This window comes from Thamnophis sirtalis, unplaced genomic scaffold (assembly GCF_051295495.1).
Source record: "Thamnophis sirtalis isolate CommonGarterSnake01/CBP01778 unplaced genomic scaffold, rThaSir2_p1.2 scaffold_4, whole genome shotgun sequence".
NCBI classification, from domain to species: Eukaryota; Metazoa; Chordata; class Lepidosauria; order Squamata; family Natricidae; genus Thamnophis; species Thamnophis sirtalis.
In genome coordinates, this window is record NW_028261384.1 from 65,047,176 (window position 1) to 65,063,943 (window position 16,768).

At 42.8% G+C, this 16,768-nt stretch overlaps 1 protein-coding gene across 2 annotated transcripts in view; it reads left to right on the forward strand.

Moving 5' to 3' along the window:
- Window positions 1-16,768, forward strand: part of AVL9 (AVL9 cell migration associated) — a 147,310-nt gene that overhangs the window by 43,777 nt on the left and 86,765 nt on the right. For both annotated transcript variants that reach the window (XM_087713057.1, XM_014054255.2), the window contains exons 3-4: window positions 4,998-5,083; window positions 13,580-13,651. In XM_087713057.1, coding sequence (XP_087569183.1) covers window positions 4,998-5,083; window positions 13,580-13,651 — 158 coding nt within the window. The remainder of the gene's footprint in view (window positions 1-4,997; window positions 5,084-13,579; window positions 13,652-16,768) is intronic.

Below are 16,768 nucleotides of genomic sequence, written 5' to 3' on the forward strand. Positions count from 1 at the left end.
TTGCGTCCAAAGCCATTGCATATTCCATCTCCACTCGCTGGCTTCTCTGGCTAAAACAGTGGCAGGCAGAAGCATGGGCCAAGTGGAGACTTATCTCCTCTCCCTATTTTCATCCCTTCTCTTTGGTCCTCCATTAGAACCCCTTCTGGTAGAGTCCAAGGATAAGAGGAAGGTTCTGCAACAAGCCACTAAAAAGCAGGAAGGTCAGAACCAATCCTTTTACCTCAGGCAGACCTTTTGTTGTCAGGATGGGAGTGCTTTCAATTCCCGTCCCCAACGACAGGCCCCATTTAGACAGCCCCCCTCCTTTTCCAATAGTTCAGGCAGGAAGAACCAAAGATTCCAGCCCAGAAAGCCTTTCAGGGACAATTCCAATCGTTCCTTTAAGAGGCAGAAGTGACTACCTGGAGAATCTCCCAATAGGGGGGGCGTCTGGCAGCCTTCGCAGATCGTTGGGATGACATCACCAACAATGCATGAGTCAGGTCCACAATCAGGCGGTTTCTCCACTTTGTATATGCAGGCCTCAGCCTTCTCCTGGATTTGCGCTCCAGCCCTCCGAACCACTTTGTCACATGTCCGTTCTGCAGGGACCCTCAAAAAAGGCTCCTGGTAGAGCAGGCCATTCATCATCTACTCCGGGCCATTCAACCTGTGCCTCCAGGCCAGGAAGGCCAAGGATTTTATTCTCATCTTTTTATCATGCCAAAGTCTTCGGAGGGCCAGAGGGCAATCCTCGATCTAAAATTTTTAAATCAATTCATCAGATACAGGAGATTCAAGATGAACTCTCTCCTGTCAATTCTGAAGAGTGTTCGCAGACACGATCTCCTCACATCAGTGGACCTGACAGAGGCTTACCTCCATGTGCCAATTCACAGACAGCACAGGCGGTTTCTCCACTTTGTACATGCAGGCCTCCACTTCCAATATCGGGCCCTTTCTTTCAGGCTGTCCTCAACCCCGAGGGTTTTCACGAAACTTCTGTCGGTTGTAGCAGCCCATCTGCGGGCCAGGCCCATCCAGATCTTCTGCTACCTGGACGACATCCTTTTGTTGTCCAGGTCATGGATCCAAGTCCTCAGGGACCTCCAGGACACCCTTCAGATGTTAGGGGAAATGGGGTTCTCCATCAATCGGGAAAAGAGTCGCTTCATCCCCACTTCTCGCCTGGTGCACCTGGAAGCCCTCATAGATTCCTCCCAGGGGAAAGTCTTCCTGTATCAGGACCGCCAGAGCAGTCTCAGGGAATTAGCCAAGGAGGTACGAAGGAGACAGTGGGTCCCTCTTCTTCAGCTGTTTCAATTCTCCATCGTCCCTTGGGCACGGTTTCACAGCCGCTGCCTCCAGTGATTTCTTCTGCCATTCCAGAAGACCAACAGCAACTGTTCCCTAATGAAGGTCAGCCTGACCCCAGAGGTCCTGCTATCCCTGGACTGGTGGATCTCCCCAGCCATAGCTCAGGGCTCTCTTTTCAGGGAACCTCCGCGTCTCGTAGTAACAATGGACGTGAGTCTGATGGGTTGGGGAGCTCACCTGGAGGATCAGGTAGCTCAGGGGCTTTGGTCCGACTCTTACCTATCCCACAGTATGAATTGGCTAGAATTGAGGACCATCCATCTGGCCCTCCTTCATTTCCAGACCTCTCTTCAAAACACACATGTGCTGATCTGGATGGACAATACTACGGCCAAGGTGCATGTCAACTGCCAGGGGGGAGGATGAGAGCGGTATCTCTCATGGAGTCTGCCTTTTGCCTAGGAACTTGGGCAGAAGCCAACCTTCTCTCCCTATACGCTGAACATATCTCAGACAACACCAGAGCAGACTGGTTGAGCTGCACAACGATCGACCCTGTGGAGTGGAGCTTGAATCGCTGCATATTTCATCAGCTGGCGTACGAGACTGCAATCCTGGATCTCTTCGCAACATCAGCCAACAACCAGCTGCCCAGGTACCTGTCTCGATACATGACACCAGGCGGAAAAGGGACAGATGCACTAAGGTACAAGTGGCCTCACGGTCTCCTGTACGCCTTCCCTCCCTTCCCCCTAATACAGAGGGTGATTCGGAAAGTGATAGAGGAAGAGGCCGAGCTAGCAATAGCAATAGCAGTTAGACTTACATACCGCTTCATAGGGCTTTCAGCCCTCTCTAAGCGGTTTACAGAGTCAGCATATTGCCCCCAACAATCCGGGTCCTCATTTTACCCACCTCGGAAGGATGGAAGGCTGAGTCAATCTTGAGCCGGTGAGATTTGAACAGCCGAACTGCAGTCACCTCGGCTCATCCTAATTGCCCCCCATTGGCTGCGCCGTCCATGGTACGTGGACTTGATCAATTTTTCTGTGGAACCTCAGTGGCTTCTACCAATGATTCCATATCTCCTTCATCAGGGCTCCATTCACCACCCCAACCTGCGCTGGCTATGCCTAACCGCTTGGAGGCTGAGCAGGCAGTCCTGGGGCCAGATAACCTTTCCGAGATTATAATCCATACCATTCAGGCCTCCCGCCCCCCAGTTACCAACAGGATATACGAATCTACGTTGCAGACCTTTGTAGCTTGGTGTGGAGGGTTTCAGAGCTGGCGGCCCTTTCCATTCAGTCTGACCTATGTGTGTTCCACCCAGACCGGGTGGTCCTTTGCATAGACCCCACTTTTATCCCGAAAGTGAATTCAGCATTCCATCGCTCTCTAGATTTCACTCTTCCAAACTTCTGTCCCACTCCATCTCACAGTCTGGAGTGCAAATGGCACAAGCTAGACGTCAAGCGTGCTCTTAAAACCTACATCGCCAAGACGGCAGTCTTCAGACACAGCAAAGCCCTCTTCGTCTCTTTCCACCCTACCAGCAAAGGACTGAAAGCTTCTCCATCCATGATTGGACGATGGATCAAGTCTGCCATTGCTCAAACTTACATCACACATCATCTCACCCCTCCACCCAACATTACGTCTCATTCCACATGCAGCGTGGCTACATCAGCAGTGTGGGCGCGGCAGGCCTTGGTGGAAGAGATCTGCAAGGCAGCAACCTGATCTACTCCTAATTCGTTTATATGACATTACAAGGTGGATCAATATGCATCAGCAGATGCAGCTTTCGGGCGTCAAGTCCTCCAACAGGTTCTCCCTTCTTCCAGCTCCTAGGCCAGTCTCATACCCTCCCGGGAAACGCCAGCTTTGGTACGTCCCATGCATGATGGCTGTCTCCACCAACTTTGGAGAATGGGATTCTTACCTGATACACCCCTTCTCTGGGCAGGTGGAGACAGCAGTCATCCCCACCCTTGGGATCCTGGCCTACCTCGCAGGGGTGATCTGGGAGCATGTTGTGTAGTCACTGGATGGAAAGTGATTGTTCACCGCACAGCAGTCTACTTATCTCCTTCGTCAAGAAAAGTGGGAGCATGCTCCTCAGAGGCGATGACAATACTTTGGTAGCCTCAGTTCTATTGGTTACTGACTGAGTTAACCCATGCATGACCGCTGTCTCCACCTGCCCAGAGAAGGGCGTATCAGGGAAGAACCAACGCCCCATTTCAACCAGCTGTCAAAAAATAGCCAATAGCAAAATATTTTCATAATTCCCAATATCCTATCTACCTAAAAATATGCATTTTTCCAATCTGAAAGAAGCAAAGGTGCTTTGGATCAGTCATGGGTACTTTCTTTTTCTTAAAAGAGTTGCATCCTTTCAAGGCTTGCACAGTGATTATGCAGACTCAGCAAAATATGCATTTCCTGAGCTCCCTGGCTACTGTGAAACAGCCCGATTCCTTTAAGAAACTGCTGACAGGGTCAGAGAGGATGTGCTCATAGGATTTGAAGCAGTTTTGCCCTCTTTGTGTCCAAGTAACATATACCTCTCTATCTGTCTGGACAGGCTGAATGAAGCAGATGAACTAGGAATTTTGCAATATGCAGGAAGAAAGCAATTTAGACATTTGGATGTATATGAAAATAGCTGGAAAAGCTTTTTATACAGGACCACTATCCGTGTAAAAGACCTAGATACTTCAATGAATCATGTATCATATGTATTTTAAGATTATGTTGTCTCAAATTTGGAATTAGAATCTTGAAAGTTTTAAAATGCCAGATTTGATAGTACATATTTAACATAGTATATTTAACCTATACTATGGTCATATATTTTGTTATTGGTTATCTAATTTGATACCATAACTAACCCTACCTAATTTAATATTGATTGGGTTCATACATTACTCTAAACTAGAATTGTCAAACTCCCTGCCCATGGGCCAGATGTATCATGCTCTGGCTACGCCCACACCCAGTTTAGCGAAGGGGGGAAAGTCCCAACACGTCACATGACACCACTGTAACAACGTGAGTTTCACACCCCTGCTCTAAACAATTAATTATGATTTACAAATCACAATGACTAGATTCACAAATCATGCTAAGTTAAAATCTACATACCATATTAATAGTCTTTGTGATATGTGAAGCTAGTGCATAATTATAATTTAGATAGCAACCTATTAGAAAAAAAGTAGAAACTTAGTATTCTCTTCAGCAGGATAATGAATCAGTAGCCTTAAAGGAATCTGAGTATCAAAAACATTGGAGGGGCTGAACCTTTGTATATTGATTCAAGCTAATCAAACAGTTCTTTAGGAGCACTTCACCTGAACACCTATATTGCGAATATAGAAACTCTTACAGGATCCCTCTTGCCTGGAATGCTCTTTACTACCATCAAAAAACCCAAATCAAATAACTACTTCAGTATGATTAAAATAACAAGTTTTTTTTTAAATAGTAAAACTGCTTTGGCTGTTCAGAATAGTCATATGCACATTTATATTATCAAATAAAAAGTTGCATTCCCTCCCCCCTGATTATGGTACATTAATTTGAAATTTGGTCCTTAGGATTATTTGGAAAATTATAATACTGAAGAAACATAATGTCTCAATGTAATACGTATAAAGGATAACAAAACCATCTCTTCTCTTCTTTTTTAGACACAGTGTTTTTCCATTTGCCACCAAGAAGTGGAGATCGAAGCACAATATTTGGGGTCTCTTGTTATAGGCAAATTGAAGCTAAGGTAATTAATTATTCTGAAGTTAGGTAAACATTTTACTGACAATTTATTGAAATGCACTAGAGATACTCTTTAATTTACAACCATGGTGGAGCCTGGAATTTCAATCATAAGTCCCTCTTGAAATGCTATAGTATGTAACCAGATTCAATTTTACAAGTTTTTACAATGGTTATAAAGCAAATCACTATGGTGTTAAACAAATCATGTGATCATTAAGCAAATCCTAGCATTTTCCAATCCTTTGCCAAAAAATCGTTAAAATTGTAGTCACCTGACTGTTGAACACTACAACTGGCCAACTAGTTGCTATGTAACTGAGATGTGATCATGTGGCTAGGATGGGAAGGGAGTAGTCATAATTGCAACAATAAGTCTAAAGTAGCTTTTTAAAAAACTGCTATAAATTCAACCATTTGTTAAGAGACCAGTTATAAGTTGAGGACTGTATATTGTATACTGGTTTTTACATGTTCATTTGATATTGAACTAGCCAGTTGGATACCCGTGATTCATTACGGAACTGGAGCAGCAGTAGGTAGCATTCTTCACCATAACGCTCCATTATCCTGTAGCTGTAAAAGGCAGCAGCAGACATGGACTTCTTGAGATGAATCTTGGCGTTTGGTTCGCACTGAGGTATATTGATGTAATAGCCATCTTCTCCACGGCAGAACATTAGAGGGTACTGGAGAGCGTCATAGGCATGGTACATCTCACTGTTGTCCCTGCTGTGGAGAACAATATCTCTTTTCTCAAAATCCTGGCCAACAATGAGAACAGCCACTTCTGTAGTTGTGGGGGCATTGAAATGACCTTGGTGCTCTCCAGAAGACTTCCTATGGGCGTTTCCACCACTTGGAAATCCTTGTGGCCCTTAGGAACAGAGTCAACAGTAGCCCTAAGTTCCAGAATATATTTGTTGTGTTCACACAGCAATTTCTGCAATTGGCTAACCAGTTGTGGATTGAGGCCTGGTAGATTCCACAATGGATGTCCCTCTCATTGTCATCATCACCAACAAAGTATATCTGGAAAAATGAAGGTTGCTGCTGAGGCCCTGCCATGATACTCGCTATCCTGTGATACATCCCTGCACTTTGAATGTTGTTATAAAATTTCCCTCCTTCACCTCTCTGGCTCCAAAAGATATCATTTGGAAGCATCCGTTGTACTTCTGGACAGCAGAAAGGAAGTACATTGCCATTGGATGGTGGTGGGTGAGAAGGCTGTGTAAGGGTTCAGGGGAGGGCTGAAGGAGAGGAAGATGGACTTTGCCACCACGGCAGCACATCCCAGGACTCTCATCCTGCCACTTTAGAGCATGGCACCAGGCACATGGTAACAGAGGTCTGACATCAACAACCTTATCCCTGGAGTAATCAATCTGAGGTTCATATTTTAAACTAGACAAGTACTTATTAGTCCAAGGCATTGATCTCATTTGTGACTGATTAGCGTAGGGGTTATTAGATGTATACTTTTTTACAGCCTGTCTACTGACTTGGGGATGGGTTTTACGATACTTGTGTGCAACTTCCCTTACTTGTATTTTCCTAATTGCATATGTAAATCTTTTTCAGTGTTTTTGCCTCTTTTCCCTTTAACTAGTGTTACAGTAGAAGGAACAGATTCATCTGAACTGAGGAGGAAAATAAGGGGCGAAAAATCTGCCTCTGCCAACCAGCATACATCAGTATTCATCTGGCTAGCGTCCTGTCAGTATGTAAGAGAGATGTGTTTGGAAACTCAAACACTATTTGCTGTGTGAGCAAGAAGGAGACAGGAAGCAGCCTGGATGTGGCTTAACTCAACTGTTCTGTAGTAAAGCTGCTTGCTGCTGTGAAAGTAAAACTGAAATTGGAACGCCTCTCCTCTGCTTGTGCTTTGCATTTGAAAGATTTATTTTCAGGCTGGGAGGGGGAGTAGAACTCAGCATCAGAGCGTGTTAATAATAATATAGGGAATACTAATGCTCTGATGGTCATTTAGAAAAATCCTTTCTTAGTGAGCACCTAGAAGCCAAGAGGAACATAGGTGGCAAATTTGAAGTTTGTAGGCCTTAGATTTTTGAGATTTTGTGATGTGTGAGTAGTATTTTGCTTTTATATATATAGATATCTGCATGGTTGTTTAAATGCTAAACCAGTATTTTTGATAATTCAGACCTATCAGCAGTATCTGATCATTTGGGGCTCCCTGCAAACTTGTACATACAAACAACTAGAAGATTGGCAAAGGAAAAAACTACTTGCATTCAGACATTTAATTTGTCTTTCTCTAAAGGTAGAAATTAAAGTTAGCTTATAAATCTCATTAAAGATTTATAAAGGCATAATGTGTTATTACTTGTTGTGGCATTGGATATCCAGCTTCTTTAGTCACATAATCACAAAAGTGCTGATATATTAGTCTATTCCCTGTGGGATAAAAGCCAATGACTTTGACCTATAAGTTATAAGTAGTTTGAATAATGATTACATGTTTCTAGAAATTCTTTAGAAAGTGCAGAGGTATTTTTTTGTTTTTACTATCTTATCTTCAAAATCATTGGATTTAGATACCTGTAGATATATTCCTACTTTGATGTAATTTGTATTAAGAATTATAATAATAAATATTAATACAAACTAAACTTGAACAAAAATGAAATAAATAGTAAAAAGTGCAAAAAAGGAAGAAAATAAAATTAATATAAAGAAATATTGCAATATTTGTTTGTTGTTTGTTTAATTTATTAGCCGTCCACAGGATAATTGATCACAAGTGTAAACACATTTCATCTCTTTAAAGTGATAAACATTTATCTCCTCATCCCATGTCCCAATTCTTATCAATCAATCAATCTATCTATCTATAAAACATCATCTTTTCAGTCCTGGTATCAGCAGAAAGTCCATAAAGGATAGCCACAAGTAACAACATAATTTGTTTAAACTTGATGAAAACCCACTCTATATTCCTTCCTTTATTTCTCACTGTTTTAATTTTAATTCATTCAAATATTTTCTTGACATTTGTTTTCTCTTCTTTGTCCATCTCACAAAATTCTTCAAGACTTTAAAAAGCTCTTTTGTAAATCAAATAGGGAAAAAAAACCAAGATCACTCTCTTGATTTGTCATTTGTATTTCTATTTTAAATTCTCACTCAATTTCATTTACAAATCCAATCAAATATATTTTTATAAATATTTCTCTTGGCCTGGCAGTTGTAAATACACTTTCGATACCATCTCTACTTGTCAGATAAAATGTGTTCTACATCAGAGTTTTCTTCAGTAACATCTTTTGGATATAAACTGTTCATAGAAGCAGCCATCATTATTAACAGTGTGGATATTGTAACTACTATTTTCTGATTCCATTCTTCAGAAGTCTCCTTCAGGATTTTTACTGTCATAATATTTTGTATATTACAGTTTTATATAGGTAAAGGTTTCCCTTGCACAAATGTGCTAGTTGTTCCCGACTCTAGAGGGCAGTGCTCATCTCCTTTTCAAAGCTGAAGAGCCAGCGTTGTCTGAAGACGTCTCCATAGTCATATGGCCGGCATGATTAAATGGCGAAGGCACACAGAACGCTGTTATCTTCCTACCAAAGATGGTCCCTATTTTTCTACTTGCATTTTTACATGCTTTCGAACTGTTTGGTTGGCAGAAGCTGGGACAAGTAATGGGAGCTCACTCCGTTACACGGTGCTAGGGATTCGAACTGCTGAACTGCCAACCTTTCTGATCAACAAGCTCATCGTCTTAGCCACTGAGCCACCACATCCCTACACTGCGTCCCTACAGTCTTACGTATCTTTACCTAAAATCTTTAGTCCTCTTTGCATTCCAATTTTTCAAAGTACAACATTGCTTATGTATGTTATATCGGAGTCCTTCGGGATTGGGCGGCCTATAAATTTACTAAATAAATAAATCTCCTAAAACCAAAACAGAATATATTTCCCATGAAAAAATATTTGTGTTTTATAATTAGTTCCAAAATATTATTTTGAAAGTTTCAATGTTTCAATTTTATCTGGACCATTGATAATTTCTAAGATCATTTTTAGTTAGTTTTCATTGTTTATGTCATAATATCTTTTAATTATTAAATTTATAATTAACTTTTTTTTTCATTGAGGATTCACCCAGATTCACAGTAGAAATTTTAAACTTGTTATTCTGAAGATCTCTAATAGCTTAGAAATAGTTAACTGTGAGAATTCCAGAAGGGTTTAGAAAGTTAGGTTTGCAAATTTAGTATCCTTTAAAAGTCTCTGCTGCCATTATAAGATGATTCTTATAATGTTCTTGGCTCTGCTTTCATATAGCCATCTTAAGTTCACCATAGTTTCCCTGGAAATCACTCAATGTATTACTACTTTCTGAGAATTTCTACTTCATTTATTATGCGAGCTATTTGATATCTTGTCCTTTTATAAATCAATAAAATTAGTAATTTATAAAATCAAGTTAATTTCCAATGTAGTTGCATCTGTCATTTATATTCAAAGGATTAACATAATAATTAGAATAGTTTTAACGTAGGATCAGAGTTCTATATACTGTATAGGAAATGATTAAGTATTTGTCAGCCTCTACTTTGGTTGCTTGCTATCAGCTGCCATTGTAACGAAGAGGGTGGGGGCTTGTGGTATTTGTGTGTGGGGGGGGGGGGAATTTCAGGTGTTGGAGGAGATTCATGAAGGGAGTTTTGCTCTCACCATCTTCTACGCATGCTGATAAATTGTGTTTAGGTTTGGTCAAGGTCAACCATCTCTGCATACCAACGGAATGAGGCCACTTGAAGATGCACCCAACATGACACCTTTGGGAGTTGCAGATTGGACATTGGGTTGGGGTAATTGCGGGGAGGGCTCTGGGTAAGCGTTTGATATGTACATGCCTTTTTCTCTCAGATCCTGCTTTTCTTCAGCTGCTTTAATTTCATGTCTTGTAAAAGTACCTTTATCTCTACTCAAATGGAGTTGGGAGTGGGACAGATGAGTGATCCTGAGGAAAAGCTGGCAGGGGTTATGACTACCTGACACCGGCGACCAGAGGCTGCCTGGCAGGAAGGCAAGAACCAGGATGAAAACCTTAACCCAGGAGAGGAGGTCTGTGGCAGAGTACACTCAGGAGTTTCACAAGCTATCTGTGCATATGCGGGGGTGGTCCCAGGCAGCGTTGATGGACAATTACATCATGATGTGTACCAGAGCTGTGTGAACAGGAGGGGGATCTGTGACCTACAACACTGGTATGTGCTGGCAGCTGATGTGGAGATTGACCTAGCCAGAAATCGATACCGTGGAGGCAGCAGCCAGGACAAAGACCCCACACACACACACACTGAAAGAGCCACAAAGAGCAGAAAAAGGGGATCTGTTACCAAGCTGAGGTCAAATGCGCATTTCTGATGTGGAAAAGAGGGGCATCGGTCTGCTGACTGCTACGCTAAGCTTGACCCAAAACCGTCTTCGGCTGGAGGGAGGAAACCTGAGCGGTAGTCAGGGAATCGCCGTGAAACCACCCTGAAAGGTGTGGAATTTGCTGATGTCCTTCCTCCAGGTCAGGAGGAGAAGGAACCCCCTCCTTCTTTGGAAGAAAGTGAAACCGACTCCGACTCCAATCCCTTGGTAAGTCCCCATTCGAGCCCCATGACCAGTAGTATTCTCAGTAGTATTAAAAGTACCCTCGACTGGTGCCCATGGGAAGATGCTGGTCCATTTTATTTTCTGGCTGTACATGATGCGTAATTAGCCCTGAAGTGGTGGAAAAAATGGGTTTAAGTCTGAGAACTGAAAGAACCCATTGCCTTTTGCCAGTTGGTCAGTTGTGGGGAGTGGGGGGCAGCCCATTTTGTAACCGGTGGAGATGTGGAGGAAGACCACCAACAATCCCTGAGTTTCATCATGGTGCCGGGGATGGACCAGCCCCTCATACTGGGATTACCTTGGCTGCGGAAATGGAACCCCCAGGTAAACTTGTGGAAAGGGTGGCTACGTAACCGTTCAGCAAAGCCAATAGAGGTGGAAGGAAAGACTTTCCACCTAACCAGAGCTGTTATGGACTTAGCAGCTTTTTTGCATGAAAAAATTGAGGGAGAGGAAAGAATTCCAAGAGTATTGGGACCTCAAAAAAGTTTTTGGCTTCCCACAAGCTCCCCCCCCCCCCCCACCGCACCTCCAATTGCAGCATAGAAATCCTCCCAGGGGAAAAACTCCCTAAACTGCTCTGGTGTCATGAGGAGCCATGGGAAAGTGGATTTAGAGGTGCCCACTGATTTGACGAAAAGGCTCAGGGAAAGCCTTGCATCTGATGAGTGGTTCAAGCTACACTCCGATGAGTGTACCATGCAGGATGGCCTTGCATAGGTAGGAGCCAAGCCATATGTTCTTGCTAGTCTAAAAAGCATTGTCCTCCAACAGGCCCATGACTCAAAAATGGCTGGGCATTTTGGTTTCGTGAAGACATTACATTTGATTAAAAGTCAGTTCTGGTGGCCTTCTCTGAAAAAAGACATAGAATCCTACATTGCTATTTGTCCCATTTGTGCAGCGGCAAAGCGACCTAGGAAAACCTCAAGGACTACTTCAAAATGTCATCCGACCTGGTGCACTGTGGAAGGAGATATTGATGGATTTTATTGTCAAGTTACCAGAAAGCCTGGGAAATACTGTCCCAGTGATCACAGATTTGTTCTCCAAGCAAGTGCATTTTGTTCCCTGTTCCAAGATTCCGTCAGCTAAAGCACTGGCTAAACTGTTTATTTTATACGTGTATAGGTTACTTGGAGTTCCTGAACGTATTATTTCAGATAGGGAGTCCAATTCACCTCCCTCTTCTGGAAGGAGTTCCTGAAGTTAATAGGCTCCGCCCAGTGTCTAAGCTCCTCCCACCATCTTCAGATGAATGGGGCTTGTGAAAGGGCTAACTTGGTTCTAGAGCAGTATCTTAGATGCTATGTCAATTATCAACAGGATAATTGGGTTGACCTCTTGCCCTATACAGAGGTGGCACACAACAATTCGGTACATAGCAGTACTGGAATGACCCCTTATAAAGTAGCGTTTGGCCAGGATTTTGTACCTATTCCTGAATTGCCTAGAGAGGAACCACAGAACCTATCTTTATTTGAGTTGAGTGATCAGCTTCAACATTTCTTGCGTATGACTTGCAAAGCCTTAGACGCAGCTCACCAAGCAAAAACAAGCTGATAAAAAAGGTCAAAGCCAAAAGAATATCAGGTTGGGGATAGGGTGTTCTTGTCCACTAAGTTTCTTCAGACTACCCAGAAATCGAAGAAACCTGATCCTAAATATGTGGGTCCTTTCCCCATTGTTAAAATTGTGAATCCTGTCACAGTGCAATTGGAATTGCCAAAAACCCTTAGGAGAATCCATTCCGTGTTCCATGTGAACTTACTAAAACCGGAATATACATCTTTAATGCATTCACCTCAACCCCCACCCCCTGTTCTCCTCCTTTTTGAAGAAGAACAACATTTTGAGGTTAAGGAAATCCTGGATTTGGTAGCCTGGAAACATTTCCCTCCATCCCATGCTGAGTGGGTGAATAAGTCTGAATGTCAAAGCTCCTAAACTCTTGTAAAAGTTCCATACTATATATCCTGATAAACGCTAGTTGTGATTTGTTTTGTTGTTGTTGTTGTCTGTTTTATCTTTTTCTCCAGGGATGATGTCCTTTCTGCAATGTCAGCCTCTACTTTGCTTGCTTGCTATCGGCTGCCATAGTAACAGGAAGGATGGGGGCTTGTGGTATTTGGGAGGGGAATTTAAGGTGCTGGAGGAGATTTATGAAGGGAGTTTTGGTCTCACTAACTTCTACACATGCTGATGGCTTGTGTTTAGGTTTGATCAAGGTCAACTGTCTCTGCATACCAATGGAATGAGGCCACTTGAAGATGCACCCCACAGGACACCTTTGGGAGTGCAGATTGGACATTGGGTTGGGGTAATTGCGGGGAGGGTTCTGGGTAAGCATTTGGTATGTACACGTTCACGCCTTTTTATCTCAGATCTTGCTTTTCTTCAGCTGCTTTCATTTTATGTCTAGTAAAAGTACCTTTATCTCTACTCAAATGGAGTTGGGAGTTTTCTTTCTTGGATACTGAATGGGGCACGCCTGACAGTATTCTAGTTCCAAATTAATAATACCCTCCGAATAGATTTATTTTGTAGAAAATAAAATGAGTAAAAAGGTGACAGAAACAAGAAACCAATGGGTTCCCATAACATTAACTCCAAACAAGTCCATGGTAGCTTTCCATGATGAGACTTTTCTAATACTTTAATATTTCCCTATTATATTCTTTCTGTTCCAGTAAAATGGATCTTGCCTTTGATCAAATTGCTAATCTACTGAACTATTTTTTCTAGATATCTTAAATTAGTAAATAAATGTCATATTTTAGTGAAAAAAAGTTTGCTTTTAAATGGAAATAAGTAAAGAAAAGTTTTTAAGTTTAATTTTTGTTCCTTTAAGGCATTGAAAGTACGGCAAGCAGACATTACTCGAGAAACAGTACAGAAAAGTGTATGTGTTCTAAGTCAGCTGGTAAGAGATAAGACAACATATGATACTTTGGTTTTGGATGTTTAGTTTAGATATGAATAATTGCATGAACTGAAATCTGCATCAAAGGTATCCTTTCCAGAGAATTTGTTTGACAGAGAAAAGTACTCTTTATAAACAATTAAATAAGAGCAACCCAACTGGATATGCTCGTACTACTATACTTTTCAACATAACTGTTAAAGTATTGAGATTTAAGAGCTGACCAGCTGTAAAGTGTAAAGTTGATGGTGCAAGTGTAAAGTTGATGAAATGTAAGGCTGATCAGTATTGGTATAGCCAGTTAAAGACTATGAAGGGTTCCACAAAAGTCTTTACCACTTTAGGAGAGCCAGCAGAGGGAGTATTTCTCTCTCCTTGTGTCCAGTATACATTGTTCTCTGTAAGAAGAAAATTTATTACTTGTCAGGTATTCGCGCACGTTCAGAATATGAAGAAATAGTTTATGAAAAGATTAATTTGAAGCATAGAGTTTGGAATTGGAATCTTATTAGGCAAAACAATGCAATGTTCTTCACAATTAATTTAAATCTAAATACTTGTCTCCCTAGTCTTGTCTCCCAGTTTATTATTCTTTTATAATACCAGTTTTTTTAATGAAATAGAATGAGGTACTTTGCCCATATTTTACTGTATTATTATCTAATGTTTTGAATAAAAGCATATTAAAAAAAACACCATAGATTTATGCACAATTAGAACCAGTGTTGCTTTGAAAGCCAGATGTCTCAAAAGTGCTTTTTCAAGAGGCAACTGAACTTTCTGGTTTTTTTCTTTGAAGATGTTTTGCTTCTCATTCAAGAAGCTTCTTCAGCTCTGACTGCATGGTGAGAAATGTAAAAATGTACACTCCTTGCAGACAGCTGGTCATTTGCATTATTTTAGCAAGTCATTAACGTCACCTAAAGGTGTATCTATGTAGCGGTCAGCAACCTGCAGCTCTGAAATTGCATGCAGCTCTTAGGGCCCTCTGCTTTGGCTCCCTGTTGGTTGATCCCACCACTGGGTGCCCCCCCTCATCCTCCCCCCCAATCATTGGCCTGAGAAGGTAAGGGCGATGGCAGGGAATGGAGAGCGGCTGGAGCTGATTCTCCGGTGCTTCCTCTTGCTGGAGTTCTTCCAGTCCTTGCTGGTGCTGGGCATGCCTTGATCACTTGGGGAGATTTGCAATTTGCTTTCCACCCCGAGACACTGGCCCAACCTGGCCACGGCCGACACCGGCCTCATTAACACGAGGACTGGCAGGATGGGAACCAGGATGACGGGACAACAGAAAAGGGGACAGGCCCATAGCACCCAGCCATGACTTTCACCACTCGTAGAATGCTTTTCAATGAAAGCTGTGTGTGTGTGTGTGTGTTTGTGTGTGTCAACCCCCTGGCCAAGCGGGTACGCACAAGCGGGGAGACCCTCAAGTGAGCACCCACTTGCCTCATGGACACCTTTGCTGCACTTTGGCCTAGCCAACCACTCACTTGAGGAGGGTCTCCCAGCTCGTGCACACCTTCCTGGCCTCACCACCTCCTCTCCCCCTCACGAAAAGGAGGGGGAGAGGAGGAGGGTCACCAGAGCCTTAGTAGAGGAGCAAAGCAGCCCTGTACATGCCTTTGTGCCCCATTTGTGCTTAAGGCAACCCTCACCTCCCGCCACTTCGGGCTCCAGCACCTGCCACGCTTGGCCGTACAGCTGCGGGGTGGGACGGACACGGCAAGGGGATGGCCAGAGCCTTAGTACAGGAGCGAAGCAGCCCTGTACTTGCCTTCGTGCCACATTTGCACTCAAGGCAGCCCTCGCCTCCTTCCTCACAAGGGGGAAGGGGAGAGATGAGAGAGAATTCTCCCCTTTTCTTTCTCTTACCTCTCTATCTTTCTTGCACATGCACACACAAGCAGGATATCTTCTTGAGTCAGGATTATGGCAGCGGCAGTGGCAACTCCTCCCGCTGTCACCACTGTAGACTCAAATGAGTAGCTGGCCACGCTGCACAGGAGAGCCATAGCTTATTCCCTCCCTGCATTTGGCGGTGGTGGCAGCTGTTCCTTCCTGAGCCAAAACAAAGGGGACCGTGGCTGGTGATGTGCTGTCCCCAAAGGATGTGGAATCGCAAAAAGCAGCCTGATGAGCCAATGTGGAGAAAACACTAGGGGCCCTAGGATGAGAGAAAAATGAGAAAATGGAGGGAGAGAATGAGGGAGAGGAAAAAGAGAAACATGATAGAGAGAGAGAGAGAGAAGGGAGTGGGAGAGAAATGAGAGAGCTGGAGGGAGAGAATGAGAGAGAGGGAAATAAATGAGAGAGAATGGGAAAAGAAAGGAAGAAAGAGAAAGAAAGATAGAAAAAGAAAAGAAAGAAAGAAGAGAGGGAGAGGAAAAAGAGAGAAAAACAGAAATGAGAGGGAGGGAAGGGGAGAGATAGATAGATAGAGAGAGACCCATTTCAACCTGGGTAGGTGTGTCGGGGGGGAGTGACATTGAGTTGGCCACACCCACCCAGGTTTTGTGGCTCCCTGTGTTTTCTTTTCTGTGGGAAATGGGTCCAAATGGCTTTTTGAGTGTTTAAGGTTGCAGTCCCCTGACTATATCATCATGATTGGTGCAAATGAGTGTGGAGCCTTCTTGGAACTTTTGAAATGACTGTGTTGTAGATTGGCAATAGATGATGTCACATCCCTCCCCCTCTGTTGAGAGAGAGCTGTTCAGTTTTGACATTGATGGCCTCTTTGACTCCTCTTTCAAACCAGCGGTCCTCTCTGTCCAAAAGTGTGGACTTTGCTGTCTTCAAAGAGTGGCCTGTATCTAGTCCTGTTATGTTTGTTCTCCTATGTTCTGCCATGTGCTTATGAAGTGGTTGTTTTGTTTCCTCAATGTACAGATCTGTACCTGGCTTGCTGCATTGTATTGCATATACACATTGCTCAGTTTTTGTCCAGGTGTTTTATCTTTTATCTTGTCCACCCTAAAGATAAAACACCCATATGATACTGTATGTAATAACTGACCATTCTAATTCATATTCATAAATTAGTTGCAACTGTATATGATATATGGCTTGAAGAATATACAGTGTATTCAGATTATTCAAATTCAACTGTTTTTAATG